At 52.4% G+C, this 14,677-nt stretch overlaps 1 protein-coding gene across 1 annotated transcript in view; it reads left to right on the top strand.

Annotated features, from left to right (window-relative positions):
• Positions 1-14,677, top strand: part of LOC115554561 (transient receptor potential cation channel subfamily V member 4) — a 29,928-nt gene that overhangs the window by 3,251 nt on the left and 12,000 nt on the right. Inside the window, exons 2-9 of the mRNA XM_030371345.1 lie at positions 675-735; positions 1,724-2,205; positions 3,259-3,434; positions 4,346-4,498; positions 7,604-7,744; positions 9,445-9,743; positions 12,376-12,555; positions 13,233-13,478. Of these exons, the coding sequence (XP_030227205.1) occupies positions 727-735; positions 1,724-2,205; positions 3,259-3,434; positions 4,346-4,498; positions 7,604-7,744; positions 9,445-9,743; positions 12,376-12,555; positions 13,233-13,478 (1,686 nt within the window). The 5' untranslated portion in view covers positions 675-726. The remainder of the gene's footprint in view (positions 1-674; positions 736-1,723; positions 2,206-3,258; positions 3,435-4,345; positions 4,499-7,603; positions 7,745-9,444; positions 9,744-12,375; positions 12,556-13,232; positions 13,479-14,677) is intronic.

Below are 14,677 nucleotides of genomic sequence, written 5' to 3'. Positions count from 1 at the left end.
CCTCTTTGGGCAGCCATGTTTTCCTGTGTCGGCCTGTTTCTATGGCCAGGCTGTGAGCTCTCAGTCGGTACTTTGTTAACAACACTCTGTGTCTAACATCAGTCACTGTGGTCAGGTAGGGGGCCACAGTGTACTGTCTATTTAGGGCCAGATAACACTGCATTTTGCTCTGTGTGTGTGTTTTAGTGTTCCAATGGGTGAGGTGGGTTTGTTTCTGATGTTTTATAATTTGGTTGAGTCTAATTGGTATGTTCTCCGACTGGTCCTGGGGCTGAGCAGAGGGGGAACCTGTCTGTGGACAGAGCCTCAGGACCAGCTGAGTGAGGGGACTCCTGTTCATCTCTCTCTCTCTCTCTCTCTCTCTCTCTCTCTCTCTCTCTCTCTCTCTCTCTCTCTCTCTCTCTCTCTCTCTCTCTCTCTCTCTCTCCCTCTGTCTCTCTCTCTCTCTCTCTCTCTCTCTCTCTCTCTCTCTCTCTCTCTCTCTCTCTCTCTCTCTCTCTCTCTCTCTCTCTCCCCTCTCTCTCTCTCTCTCTCTCTCTCTCTCTCTCTCTCTCTCTCTCTCTCTCTCTCTCTCTCTCTCTCTCTCTCCCCCTTGTGTAAGATGGTATGATGTCATAGTCTATAGTCTTTAGTTTTCGTGTGTTTCTTCTCCTACTTCCTCTGTGTTCCTGCAGGATGTCCCCACCCCCCTGAAGAGGAATCTGGCGCCCCAGTGTGAGATAAGAGATGAATGAGGTACGAGAGAGGGACTCCTCCCATTGGCTTCAGATGGAAATAGCATTTCTGTGTCACACGTAAAAGTCTCTTTAAATGGTTTATTGTTCCCTTCAGTTCCAGACATCAACACTAGAGACCAGACTACATAACAATACATAACTATATAACTATAAAACGATATCGGCCATAACTACAGGCCTACACTACTCCTTAAGATCATCACTGAGGGCCTCTCTCTAAGCCATCGAACCTGCCTGGTTGTTCCTCACAAGAACTGTTGGTTCTTCTACGTAAACGTCGTCTCACGTTCTCCGAAATAGCCATCTGCTGATGAACGACAGGTTCCTGGGTTCCTCAGGTTCAGGTTCCTCAGTGTAAGCGTTCCTCAGTACTGAGGTACTCCTCAGGTTCAGGTTCCTCACATTCAGGGAACTCAGTGTAAGGGTTCCTCCTAAGGTTCCTCAGGTTCCTCAGCACTCAGGTTCCTCAGCACTCAGGTTCTCCTCGGGTTCCTCAGTCCTCAGGTTCTCCTCAGGTTCTCCTCAGGTTCTCCCCAGGTTCTCCTCAGGTTCTCCTCAGCTTCCTCAGGTTCTCCTCAGGTTCTCCTCAGCTTCTCCTCAGCTTCTCCTCAGGTTCTCCTCAGGTTCCTCAGCACTCAGGTTCCTCAGTCCTCAGGTTCTCCTCAGGTTCTCCTCAGGTTCTCCTCAGGTTCTCCTCAGGTTCCTCAGCACTCAGGTTCCTCAGTCCTCAGGTTCTCCTCAGGTTCTCCTCAGGTTCTCCCCAGGTTCCCCTCAGGTTCTCCCCAGGTTCTCCTCAGGTTCTCCTCAGGTTCCTCAGGTTCTCCTCAGGTTCTCCTCAGGTTCTCCTCAGGTTCTCCCCAGGTTCTCCCCAGGTTCTCCTCAGGTTCTCCACAGGTTCTCCTCAGGTTCCTCAGCACTCAGGTTCCTCAGCACTCAGGTTCTCCTCGTGTTCCTCAGTCCTCAGTCCTCTGCGGTTGTTCCCCCAGAGACGCTCCAGCCCCTTCCTCTTCAAAAGGAGCCCCATGCCCTCCCCCAGAGCCGGGGCCCCCCGTACCCCCAGAGCCGGGGCCCCCCGTACCTCCGGCTCCGGGGCCCCGGCGCCGGCCGGTCCCGCCGGGCCGGACGCGGACGACGTGACCCTCGCCCTGTCCGGGTTCTCCGATCTGTTTGAGGGGACGGAGCCGGGGGAGGGCGGGGCCCCGGGGGCCCCGGGCGGCGGGGGCCCCGACGCCAGCCGGGACCTCCTGGTGGTCCCCAGCGGGCCGGCGGTGGGCGACGGCAGACAGAACCTGCGCAGCAAGTTCCACGACGCCTTCAAGAAGGGCATCAGCACCCCCATGGACCTGCTGGAGTCCTACGAGGCCTCGGTGCCGGGGCCCAAGAAGGCCCCCATGGACTCCCTGTTCCAGTACGGGACCGTGCGGCAGGAGAGCGGCCAGAAGAGACGCAGGAAGAGGCTGCTCAGGGGGTGAGTCCCGGCCTGTAGACCTCCAGTCCCCCTGGTCCCGGGGCACGGACCGGGTCCAGCGCTGAAGGGGTCCGGATCGTCAGGTCATGTGATCAGGGTGCAGGGTAGTCATGGGGATCAGAGATACTTTAGATACGATCCTCATCTCGTGGCGTTATCTCAGGCTAACCAGGACAGGTCCTCAGCATCACGCCTGGAACACACACACTGCTATGATCCCCATTCTGACTGCTTGCTATTCATATCTATATTCATGTATATTATGGGTTGCTTTTCATTAGTTAATGGACAGCGTCTGAAGCCTACGGATCTTTGGGCCTCAGTGTCCCCAAAGACGCGTTGAGTGTAATCGAGGCGACCTGCGAGAAACCTATAGCTTTGGATAATTAGTTAAGAATAGCTGATCTCTATCAGACGCACGCACACACATGCACACAGACACGCACACGCACCCACACACACACAGACACTTAAGCTAATGCACTCACACACACACACACACACAGACACATGCGCACACGCACACACACACACACACACACACACACACACACACACACACACACACACACACACACACACACACACACACACACACACACACACACGCACACACAGGCAGCAGGTCCTGGGGTCCGTTGCTCCAACAGAGAGGGTGTTGTCTCCCGACCGCTGAGGTCATGTTCAGACTACCTGTCACTAAACAGTGAGCTCCATTTATTACACTTCACTAAGGGTGTGTGTGTGTCCGTGTGTATGTCTGTGAGCAAGTGTGTGCGCATTAGTGTGTCTGTCTGTGTGTATGTGTGCATGTGTATGTGTGTGTGTGTGTGTGTGAGTGTGTTGAGGAGGGGAGCTTAACTTTCCCTTGGTTTCTCCAGGGCAGCCTGTTCCAGTGTGTCTATGATTCATAGCCCCCTGTCTCAGGACATGGTACAGGGGTTCACTTCAGACCAGCGTTTGAGTTGTGCGTTAAAAGGTCTCGTGTCATTGGTCACATGGTTTGATTGTGTGTGTGTCTCCTTGTGCCCGTGTGTGTCGGGACCCCCCCAGGAAGCCAGAGACCTCCTGCGACGAGGACCCCGGGGCCGACCCCCCCAAGGTGCTGAAGGTGTTCGACCGCTCCCTGCTGTTCGACTGCGTGTCCCGGGCCGACTCCGGGGCCCTCGAGGGCCTCCTGGGGTACCTGCAGGCGCACAGAAAGACCCTCACCGAGGAGGAGTTCAAAGGTCAGGGGGACCACCGCCTCTGAGACACGCTACTGTCCTGAGTGACAGCTGTCACTCATCCAGACACCTCACTGTCCTGAGTGACAGCTGTCACTCATCCAGACACCTTACTGTCCTGGGTGACAGCTGTCACTCATGAAGACATCTCACTGTCCTGAGTGATAGCTGTCACTCATCAAGACACCTCACTGTCCTGAGTGGAGCTGTCACTCACGAAGACACCTTACTGTCCTGAGTGACAGCTGTCACATGAGGACATCTTACTGTCCTGAGTGACAGCTGTCACTCATGGAGACACCCTACCGTCCTGAGTGGAGCTGTTTCATGACAGGCCTGTCTCACCTGCCAGAGCAAGGCATTGTCACTGCCAAGGTTCGGGCTTTGATTCCACCTGGGGCAAAACATGCTATCAATGAATGCAGATACTTTGTATAAATGTGTCGACCAAATGTTTATTTATCTAAGTTTGTAGTTCGAAATGTTAATTTTAGTCTTAAAGTGAGGCAGAAGTCCCCTGGCTCGTGGCCCTCTATTGCTGCTGGCTCTGGGATTGGAGGAGGAGAAGGACACACGAGGTCAGAGCTTTTGTTACTGGAGACGTAACACGGAGAAGAGAGAACTCACAGCCAAGTCTTTTCTGCTCAGGCCAAACAATGCGTCCGACTGAGCGGAAAACCCCTCTGAACACCCAGGGTTAAGGGTCGACCTCGGGTCTAGTCTAGTCCATCTCAATCCATCAGAGAGGATCTCTAAAGCTGTCCTATTTCTGCTGTTCCCCTGTCAGTCAGCACACTGTATGACGGGCTGTACTGGAGCACAGCGTTGTATCCTGATGGGTTACTCTCTGTGTTCCCCTGACAGTCAGCACACTGTATGACGGGTTGTATTGATGGGTTTCTACTGTTCCCCAGAGCGGTCGACCGGTAAGACGTGCCTGATCAAGGCCCTGCTGAACCTGTACGGGGGTCAGAACCCCACCATCCCCCTGCTGCTGCACGCGGCCGAGCAGACGGGCACCCTGAGGGAGTTCATCAACACCCCCTTCAGAGACGTCTACTACAGAGGTACGCCCACCCACCACCAACCACTACAGAGGTACCCCCACCCACCAACCACTACAGAGGTACACCCACCACCAACCACTACAGAGGTACACCCACCACCAACCACTACAGAGGTACGCCCACCCACCACCAACCACTACAGAGGTACACCCACCCACCACCAACCACTACAGAGGTACACCCACCACCAACCACTACAGAGGTACACCCACCACCAACCACTACAGAGGTACACCCCACCCACCACCAACCACTACAGAGGTACACCCACCACCAACCACTACAGAGGTACACCCACCACCAACCACTACAGAGGTACACCCACCACCAACCACTACAGAGGTACACCCACCCACCACCAACCACTACAGAGGTACACCCACCCACCACCAACCACTACAGAGGTACACCCACCACCAACCACTACAGAGGTACCCCCACCCACCACCAACCACTACAGAGGTACCCCCACCCACCACCAACCACTACAGAGGTACACCCACCACCAACCACTACAGAGGTACACCCACCCACCACCAACCACTACAGAGGTACACCCACCACCACCAACCACTACAGAGGTACACCCACCACCACCAACCACTACAGAGGTCCACCCACCACCAACCACTACAGAGGTACACCCACCCACCACCAACCACTACAGAGGTACACCCACCACCAACCACTACAGAGGTACACCCACCCACCACCAACCACTACAGAGGTACACCCACCACCACCAACCACTACAGAGGTACACCCACCACCAACCACTACAGAGGTACACCCACCACCAACCACTACAGAGGTACACCCACCCACCACCAACCACTACAGAGGTACACCCACCACCAACCACTACAGAGGTACACCCACCACCACCAACCACTACAGAGGTACACCCACCCACCACCAACCACTACAGAGGTACACCCACCACCAACCACTACAGAGGTACACCCACCACCAACCACTACAGAGGTACACCCACCCACCACCAACCACTACAGAGGTACACCCACCCACCACCAACCACTACAGAGGTACACCCACCACCAACCACTACAGAGGTACACCCACCCACCACCAAGGCCTAAAAAAAAAAAAAAGTTTGGTTCCTGTTGGTTGTCAGTTGAGGTAATGGGTAGGTAGGGAATTTATTTTATTTTTTTATTTTATTTTTTCCAGCGGCAGCGAATGATAGGTAGGTTGTTTTCATTTAAAAACGAGAAAATTCGCTCATCCTTGTACAGAATGAAGAGGTGCTGTACCAAAACGTAATTACATAAAAAAAATAATTTGGGTCGCACATAAATTGACAGGGTCGGTCGGAAACCGGAACCAAACAACATTTTTTTTTAGGCCCAACCACACCTCAATCCCCCGTATCCCTCAATCCCAGCTCCAGTCCCAGAGACGCCTCACAGGACCCTCGTTACAACCCCCCCCCCCCCCCCCGAGAGTAGGAGTGTGATGAAGAGTGTGATGAGGAGTGTGATGGTAGGAGTGTGATGAAGAGTGTGATGAGGAGTGTGATGGTAGGAGTGTGATGAAGAGTGTGCTGAGGAGTATGATGGTAGGAGTGTGATGAAGAGTGTGGTGGTAGGAGTGTGATAGGTGCCAACATGGGCTGACATAATGGAAGTACAAGCCAGGGTAATTATTAGTTCCAATATATTCCATGATTCTTCTTCCTCCCCGAGGCTTTGTGGCTGACTGCGTTTTACAAGCAGGGAAATGTTGAAATCATTCAAAGCTATTTTTAACTCTAAAACATGGCTGTCTCAACTTCCATCTCTTAACACCAGGCTTGCAGGGTTTACCGTCATGCGTGGCTGGCAGCGTGGTGACTCTAAATGTAGGGCATTTAGTAACGTAGGCTGGTTGTTCTGGTTCAAAGTGTGGCCTGAGGCTGTGTTGATGTGTTGATGTGTTGTTGTTGTGTTGTTGTGTTGTTGTGTTGATGTGATGCTGTATTGTTGTGTTCATGTGTTACACAACAACACAACAACACATCAACACAACAATACATCAACACATTAACACATTAACACATTAACAGTTAATGTGTTAATGTGTTAATGTGTTAATGTATTGTTGTGTTGATGTGTTGTTGTGTTGTTGTGTTGATGTGTTGTTGTGTTGATGTGTTGTTGTGTTGATGTGTTGATGTGTTGATGTGTTGTTGTGTTGTTGTATTGTTGTGTTGTTGTTTTGTTGTGTTGTTGTGTTGTGGTGTTGTGGTGTTGTTGTGTTGTTGTGTTGTTGTGTTGATGTGTTGTTGTATTGTTGTGTTGTTGTGTTGTGGTGTTGTTGTGTTGTTGTGTTGTTGTGTTGTGGTGTTGTTGTGTTGTTGTGTTGATGTGTTGATGTGTTGTGGTGCGTTGTGTTGTGTTGATGTGTTGTTGTGTTGTTGTGTTGTGGTGTTGTTGTGTTGTTGTGTTGTGGTGTTGTGGTGTTGTTGTGTTGTTGTGTTGTTGTGTTGTGGTGTTGTGGTGTTGTTGTGTTGTTGTGTTGTTGTGTTGTTGTGTTGATGTGTTGTTGTATTGTTGTGTTGTTGTTTTGTTGTGTTGTTGTGTTGTTGTGTTGTGGTGTTGTTGTGTTGTTGTGTTGTGGTGTTGTTGTGTTGTTGTGTTGATGTGTTGTTGTATTGTTGTGTTGTTGTTTTGTTGTGTTGTTGTGTTGTTGTGGTGTTGTTGTGTTGTGGTGTTGTGGTGTTGTGGTGTTGTTGTGTTGTTGTGTTGTTGTGTTGATGTGTTGATGTGTTGTGGTGCGTTGTGTTGTGTTGATGTGTTGTTGTGTTGTTGTGTTGTGGTGTTGTTGTGTTGATGTGTTGTGGTGCGTTGTGCGTCCAGGCCAGACGGCGCTCCACATTGTTGTGGTGTTGTGGTGTTGTTGTGTTGTGGTGTTGTGGTGTTGTTGTGTTGTTGTGTTGTGGTGTTGTTGTGTTGTTGTGTTGTTGTGTTGTTGTGTTGTGGTGTTGTGGTGTTGTTGTGTTGTTGTGTTGATGTGTTGTGGTGCGTTGTGTTGTGTTGATGTGTTGTTGTGTTGTTGTGTTGTTGTGTTGATGTGTTGATGTGTTGTGGTGCGTTGTGCGTCCAGGCCAGACGGCGCTCCACATTGCCATCGAGCGGCGCTGCCGTCCGTACGTGGAGCTGCTCCTGGAGCGCGGCGCTGACGTCCACGCCCAGGCCCGCGGACGCTTCTTCCAGCCCCGCGACGAGGGGGGGTACTTCTACTTTGGTAAGGAACCTCTCTGTGGTCCTGCCGGTAGAACCCAGTAGAACCCAGTGGAACCCTACAGCGTGGTCCTGCTCTAGAATCCAGTAGAACCCAGTGGAACCCTACAGCGTGGTTCTGCTCTAGAACCCAGTAGAACCCAGTAGAACCCTACAGCGTGGTCCTGCTCTAGAACCTAGTAGAACCCTACAGCGTGGTTCTGGTCTAGAACCCAGTAGAACCCAGTAGAACCCTACAGCGTGGTTCTGGTCTAGAACCTAGTAGAACCCTACAGCGTGGTCCTGTCCTGAACCCAGTAGAAACCAGTAGAACCCTACAGCGTGGTTCTGATCTAGAACCCAGTAGAACCCAGTAGAACCCAGTAGAACCCTACAGCGTGGTCCTGCTCTAGAACCCAGTAGAACCCTACAGCGTGGTCCTGTCCTGAACCCAGTAGAACCCAGTAGAACCCTACAGCGTGGTTCTGGTCTAGAACCCAGTAGAACCCTACAGCGTGGTCCTGCTCTAGAACCCAGTAGAACCCTACAGCGTGGTTCTGCTCTAGAACCCAGTAGAACCCTACACAGTGGTTCTGATCTAGAACCCAGTAGAACCCAGTAGAACCCTACAGCGTGGTTCTGATCTAGAACCCAGTAGAACACAGTAGAACCCAGTAGAACCCTACAGCGTGGTTCTGCTCTAGAACCCAGTAGAACCCAGTAGTGTGGTTCTGCTCCGGGCCTCAGTCAGGGAGGGTGTGCTTTATGTCTTTATGCTCCACGTTGGTTCAGTGAACTCAGACTGCGGTGTAGCGCCCAGCTGCCAAGCGACCAGCACAGGGGTCACTGGGCCGGGACGCGTTGCCATGGGGATATGAGGTGACTCTGGACCACGCCCTCGTTGCCGTGGGGATATGAGGTGACTCTGGACCACGCCCTCTCGGCTGTTTGATGTAGCTTCAGTTTGGGCAAATAAAGTCAGGAGTCTTCCCCTGGTCCACCTCCAACACGCTCATCCATACGAGCTCCGGAAACAGTGAATGGGCGGTGAATGGGGGCTGTGTTTCACCTGAAAGAACCCCTGTTCTGTACATTCACTCAGCGTCCTACAGGCTGGGAACCTCTAGTGACGTTTCCTTGGCCTTCCCACAGCTCTCTGCTGCCCTCTGCTGACCAGACTGCGTTCTGCCACCATCAAACACCACTGCAGTAGCTCAGAAGAACTCAGACAGAAAGACAGACAGACAGACAGACAGACAGACAGACAGACACAGACACACAGACAGACAGACAGACAGACAGACAGACAGACAGACAGACAGACAGACAGACAGACAGACAGACACACAGACACACAGACACACAGACAGACAGACAGACAGGCAGACAGACAGACAGACAGACAGACAGACAGACAGACAGACAGACAGACACAAACAGACAGATGTCTGCCCCTAGCAGATAGCCAGTCGTGCATTATTAGATATTTATATCTGGATATTATTATATATGTTAAGATATATCATTGTATTATTATTCTACATGTTATAATATATATTATTATATATATTCACCAGGAGACAGAGTAATCTGTCACCGTGGCAACTGAAGCATCTTCGTCGGGCCCCCAGCCAGTCAATAAAGTGTCTGACCCTTAAGCCCTCGCTGCCCTGGGTCCGCCACAGGTGCCCCTGTATCAATAGAGTTCCCCCCCCCCCCCCCCAGGCGAGCTGCCGCTGTCGCTGGCGGCGTGCACCAACCAGCCCGACATGGTGCACTACCTGACCAGCAACCCCCACAAGGCGGCCGACCTGCGGCGCCAGGACTCCCGCGGCAACACGGCGCTGCACGCGCTGGTGCACATCGCCGACAACACGCGGGACAGCACGCGCTTCATCACCAAGATGTACGACCTGCTGCTGGTCAAGTGCGCCCGGCTGCACCCCGGGGCCAGCCTGGAGGCCACCCTCAACAACGACGCCATGTCCCCCCTCATGATGGCCGCCCGGCTGGGCAAGATCGGGGTACGCACCGGGGCGGGACCTGCATGGGACGGTCGTAAGGCCCAGGGAGCGGGGTCAGGGGCTCAGGGGGTCAGGAGGTCTGGGGGTCAGGGGGTGGAGGTCAGGGGGTCAGGAGGCCAGGAGGTCAGGGGGTCAGGAGGTCTGGGGGTCAGGGGGTGGAGGTCAGGGGGTGAGGGTCAGGGGGTCAGGAGGTCAGGGGTCAGGGGGGTGGAGGTCAGGGGTCAGGAGGTCAGGATATCAGGGGATCAGGAGGTCAGGGGTCAGGTGTCCCAACAGGGAGCTGGGCTTTAAGGGACCAGTGCAGTCCTACAGCCTAGTGCTCCATGCATGAAGCCCTACTAGACCTGCACAGTGGGGGGAGACGGGAGGGGGAGGGATGGATAGTAGGAGGGTTAGATAGTAGGGAGGAGGAGGGTGAGATAGTAGGGAGGAGGAGGGTTAGACAGAAGGGAGGAGGAGGGTTAGACAGTAGGGAGGAGGAGGGTTAGACAGTAGGGAGGTAGGAGGGTTAGACAGTAGGGAGGAGGAGGGTTAGACAGTAGGGAGGAGGAGGGTTAGACAGTAGGGAGGTGGAGGGTTAGACAGTAGTAGGGTTAGACAGTAGGGAGGTGGAGGGTTAGATAGTAGGGAGGAGGAGGGTTAGACAGTAGGGAGGAGGAGGGTTAGACAGTAGGGGTAGGGTTAGACAGTAGGGTTAGGGTTAGACAGTAGGGTTAGGGTTAGACAGTAGGGTTAGGGTTAGACAGTAGGGGTAGGGTTAGACAGTAGGGAGGTGGAGGGTTAGACAGTAGGGAGATGGAGGGTTAGACAGTAGGGAGGAGGAGGGTTAGACAGTAGGGAGGAGGAGGGTTAGACAGTAGGGAGGAGGGGGGTTAGACAGTAGGGAGGAGGAGGGTTAGACAGTAGGGAGGAGGAGGGTTAGACAGTAGGGAGGAGGAGGGTTAGACAGTAGGGAGGAGGAGGGTTAGACAGTAGGGAGGAGGAGGGTTAGACAGTAGGGAGGAGGAGGGTTAGACAGTAGGGAGGAGGAGGGTTAGACAGTAGGGAGGAGGAGGGTTAGACAGTAGGGAGGAGGAGGGTTAGAAAGTAGGGAGGAGGAGGGTTAGACAGTAGGGAGGAGGAGGGTGAGACAGTAGGGAGGAGGAGGGTTAGACAGTAGGGAGGAGGAGGGTTAGACAGTAGGGAGGAGGAGGGTTTGACAGTAGGGAGGAGGAGGGTTAGACAGTAGGGAGGTGGAGGGTTAGACAGTAGGGAGGAGGAGGGTTAGACAGTAGGGAGGAGGAGGGTTAGACAGTAGGGAGGTGGAGGGTTAGACAGTAGGGAGGTGGAGGGTTAGACAGTAGGGAGGAGGAGGGTTAGACAGTAGGGAGGAGGAGGGTTAGACAGTAGGGAGGAGGAGGGTTAGACAGTAGGGAGGTGGAGGGTTAGACAGTAGGGAGGAGGAGGGTTAGACAGTAGGGAGGAGGAGGGTTAGACAGTAGGGAGGTGGAGGGTTAGACAGTAGGGAGGAGGAGGGTTAGACAGTAGGGAGGAGGAGGGTTAGACAGTAGGGAGGTGGAGGGTTAGACAGTAGGGAGGTGGAGGGTTAGACAGTAGGGAGGAGGAGGGTTAGACAGTAGGGAGGTGGAGGGTTAGACAGTAGGGAGGAGGAGGGTTAGACAGTAGGGAGGTGGAGGGTTAGACAGTAGGGAGGTGGAGGGTTAGACAGTAGGGAGGAGGAGGGTTAGACAGTAGGCAGGAGGAGGGTTAGACAGTAGGGAGGAGGAGGGTTAGACAGTAGGGAGGAGGAGGGTTAGACAGTAGGGAGGAGGAGGGATTGACAGTAGGGAGGAGGAGGGTTAGACAGTAGGGAGGTGGAGGGTTAGACAGTAGGGAGGAGGAGGGTTAGACAGTAGGGAGGAGGAGGGTTAGACAGTAGAGAGGTGGAGGGTTAGACAGTAGGGAGGAGGAGGGTTAGACAGTAGGGAGGAGGAGGGTTAGACAGTAGGGAGGAGGAGGGTTAGACAGTAGGGAGGTGGAGGGTTAGACAGTAGGGAGGTGGAGGGTTAGACAGTAGGGAGGTGGAGGGTTAGACAGTGGGGAGGAGGAGGAGGGTTAGACAGTAGGGAGGAGGAGGGTTAGACAGTAGGGAGGTGGAGGGTTAGACAGTAGGGAGGAGGAGGGTTAGACAGTAGGGAGGAGGAGGGTTAGACAGTAGGGAGGAGGAGGGTGAGACAGTAGGGAGGTGGAGGGTTAGACAGTAGGGAGGAGGAGGGTTAGACAGTAGGGAGGTGGAGGGTTAGACAGTAGGGAGGAGGAGGGTTAGACAGTAGGGAGGAGGAGGGTTAGACAGTAGGGAGGAGGAGGGTTAGACAGTAGGGAGGAGGAGGGTTAGACAGTAGGGAGGAGGAGGGTTAGACAGTAGGGAGGTGGAGGGTTAGACAGTAGGGAGGAGGAGGGTTAGACAGGAGGGAGGAGGAGGGTTAGACAGTAGGGAGGAGGAGGGTTAGACAGTAGCGAGGAGGAGGGTTAGACAGTAGGGAGGTGGAGGAGGGTTAGACAGTAGGGAGGTGGAGGGTTAGACAGTAGGGAGGTGGAGGGTTAGACAGTAGGGATACATCTGCCTGGAGGTTGAAGGTGTTGTTGCTCTCAGATCTTCCAGCACATCATCCGGCGGGAGGTGAAGGAGGAGGGCCTGAGGCATCTCTCCCGTAAGTTCAAGGACTGGGCGTACGGGCCGGTGTACTCGTCCCTCTACGACCTGTCCTCCCTGGAGACCTGCGGAGAGGAGACCTCGGTGCTGGAGATCCTGGTGTACACCAGCCGCAACGAGGTGGGACGCCGAGGTGCAGGGATGGTTCATCTGTGATATAGTGGGAGCACTGGTTACTGTTTGGTTATAGTGGGAGTACTGGTTACTGTTTGGTTATAGTGGGAGTACTGGTTACTGTTTGGTTATAGTGGGAGCACTGGTTACTGTTTGGTTATAGTGGGAGCACTGGTTACTGTTTGGTTATAGTGGGTGTACTGGTTACTGTTTGGTTATAGTGGGAGCACTGGTTACTGTTTGGTTATAGTGGGAGCACTGGTTACTGTTTGGTTATAGTGGGAGTACTGGTGGTTACTGTTTGGTTATAGTGGGAGCACTGGTTAGTGTTTGGTTATAGTGGGAGCACTGGTTACTGTTTGGTTATAGTGGAAGTACTGGTTACTGTTTGGTTATAGTGGGTGTACTGGTTACTGTTTGGTTATAGTGGGAGTACTGGTTTCTGTTTGTATTAAACTGGTAATACCGGTTTAACTTCATGTTAAAGTGGTTGTACTGGTTTATTTTTTGTGTTATACTTGGTTGTTGTTCATGTTATTCTGGTAGAACTGGTTTCTCTTGGTGTCATAGTGGGAGTACTGGTTTATTTTGTGTTATACTAGTAGTATTGCTTGTTGTTCATGTTATACTGGTAGAACTGGTTTCTCTTGGTGTCATAGTGGGAGCACTGGTTGTTGTTCCAGAACCGTCATGAGATGCTGGCCGTAGAGCCCATCAACGAGCTGCTCCGGGCCAAGTGGACGCGGTTTGCCGCTGTGACCTTCTACATCAGCGTGGTCTCCTACATCCTCACCATGGCAACCTTCACCCTGGTGGCCTTCTACCGCCCCACCCAGGGCACGGTGAGACCCCGCGCACCTACCAGCGCTAAACCCATTACAATACTCACACCACCCACCCAGGCCACGGTGAGCCCACAGAGAGACCTAGTACCTACCAGCACCAAACCCATTTCAATACTCACACCACCCACCCACCCATTTCAATACTCACACCACCCACCCAGGCCACAGCGAGCCCACAGAGAGACCTAGGACCTACCAGCACCAAACCCATTACAATACTCACACCACCCACCCAGGCCACGGTGAGCCCACAGAGAGACCTAGTACCTACCAGCACCAAACCCATTACAATACTCACACCACCCACCCAGGCCACGGTGAGCCCACAGAGAGACCTAGTACCTACCAGCACCAAACCCATTACAATACTCACACCACCCACCCAGGCCACAGCGAGCCACAGAGAGACCTAGTACCATACCAGCACCAAACCCATTTCAATACTCACACTATTACTTTCAATAGATATATAGCTCAATGCTGACATTGTAAAATGTTCTAAAGAAATGGCAGATAAAAACATATTGCAGCGCAGCGTTGAATCAAAGTGTATTTACCAGTAGAACGTCTTCGCTCACTGCTTTGTGAAGACATCCCAGCATGCTTTTTTTAACCTCAATTAGTAATAGTAATGATGTGCAGCGACAACATCGTTACGATGCGGTTGCTGTGTGTCTAAGGAGAGCTTCTTCATGTCGGAGCACATTCCTTCCTTTGAAAGATGAAACTGATTAATTTAGTTTCTGTTTACAAACAGAGTTCTGTTTTCCCATCTCAATGTGGGACCCCAGAGTCTGATCTCATGGAACGCTCCCAGCAGGAACCAGTATCAATCCTTAAAAAATAAAAAAGTTAAAATGGTAAACGGTAAAATCGACTTTAGAGTATCGTTGGAGTACTCTAACATCCTAAGGGCTAGATAATGATGATGAAGATGGGGATGATAGAGTCACATTAGATATTCATTCCCAGCCCGCCAATCAGTTGATAATGCATGAAGATAAAGTATGATTTAAATAAGGATGGTATGAGCCTGCAGAGGGGACCTGGAAACAGTTGTACAGGGAAGAAGGCTATGAATATTGTTTAAGAATAAATGATGAAATGTGCACCGTCATAACATGTAAAGGAGCCCCTTATTTAGTTTGAGTTACTGCTGGGAGCTGGAACTCTGCGTAAAGTACTGTTCTCTCCATGAGTTAAGTAGTTCAGATGTTCGACGACGGACGATAAGCACTGGATTAATCATCTGATACTCATTTGATCGGTTATCTAACTAATGA

This window comes from Gadus morhua, chromosome 11 (assembly GCF_902167405.1).
Source record: "Gadus morhua chromosome 11, gadMor3.0, whole genome shotgun sequence".
Classification (NCBI taxonomy): Eukaryota; Metazoa; Chordata; class Actinopteri; order Gadiformes; family Gadidae; genus Gadus; species Gadus morhua.
The sequence above is the reverse complement of the archived record's forward strand: the minus strand, read 5'-3'. Positions and strand labels throughout refer to the sequence as shown.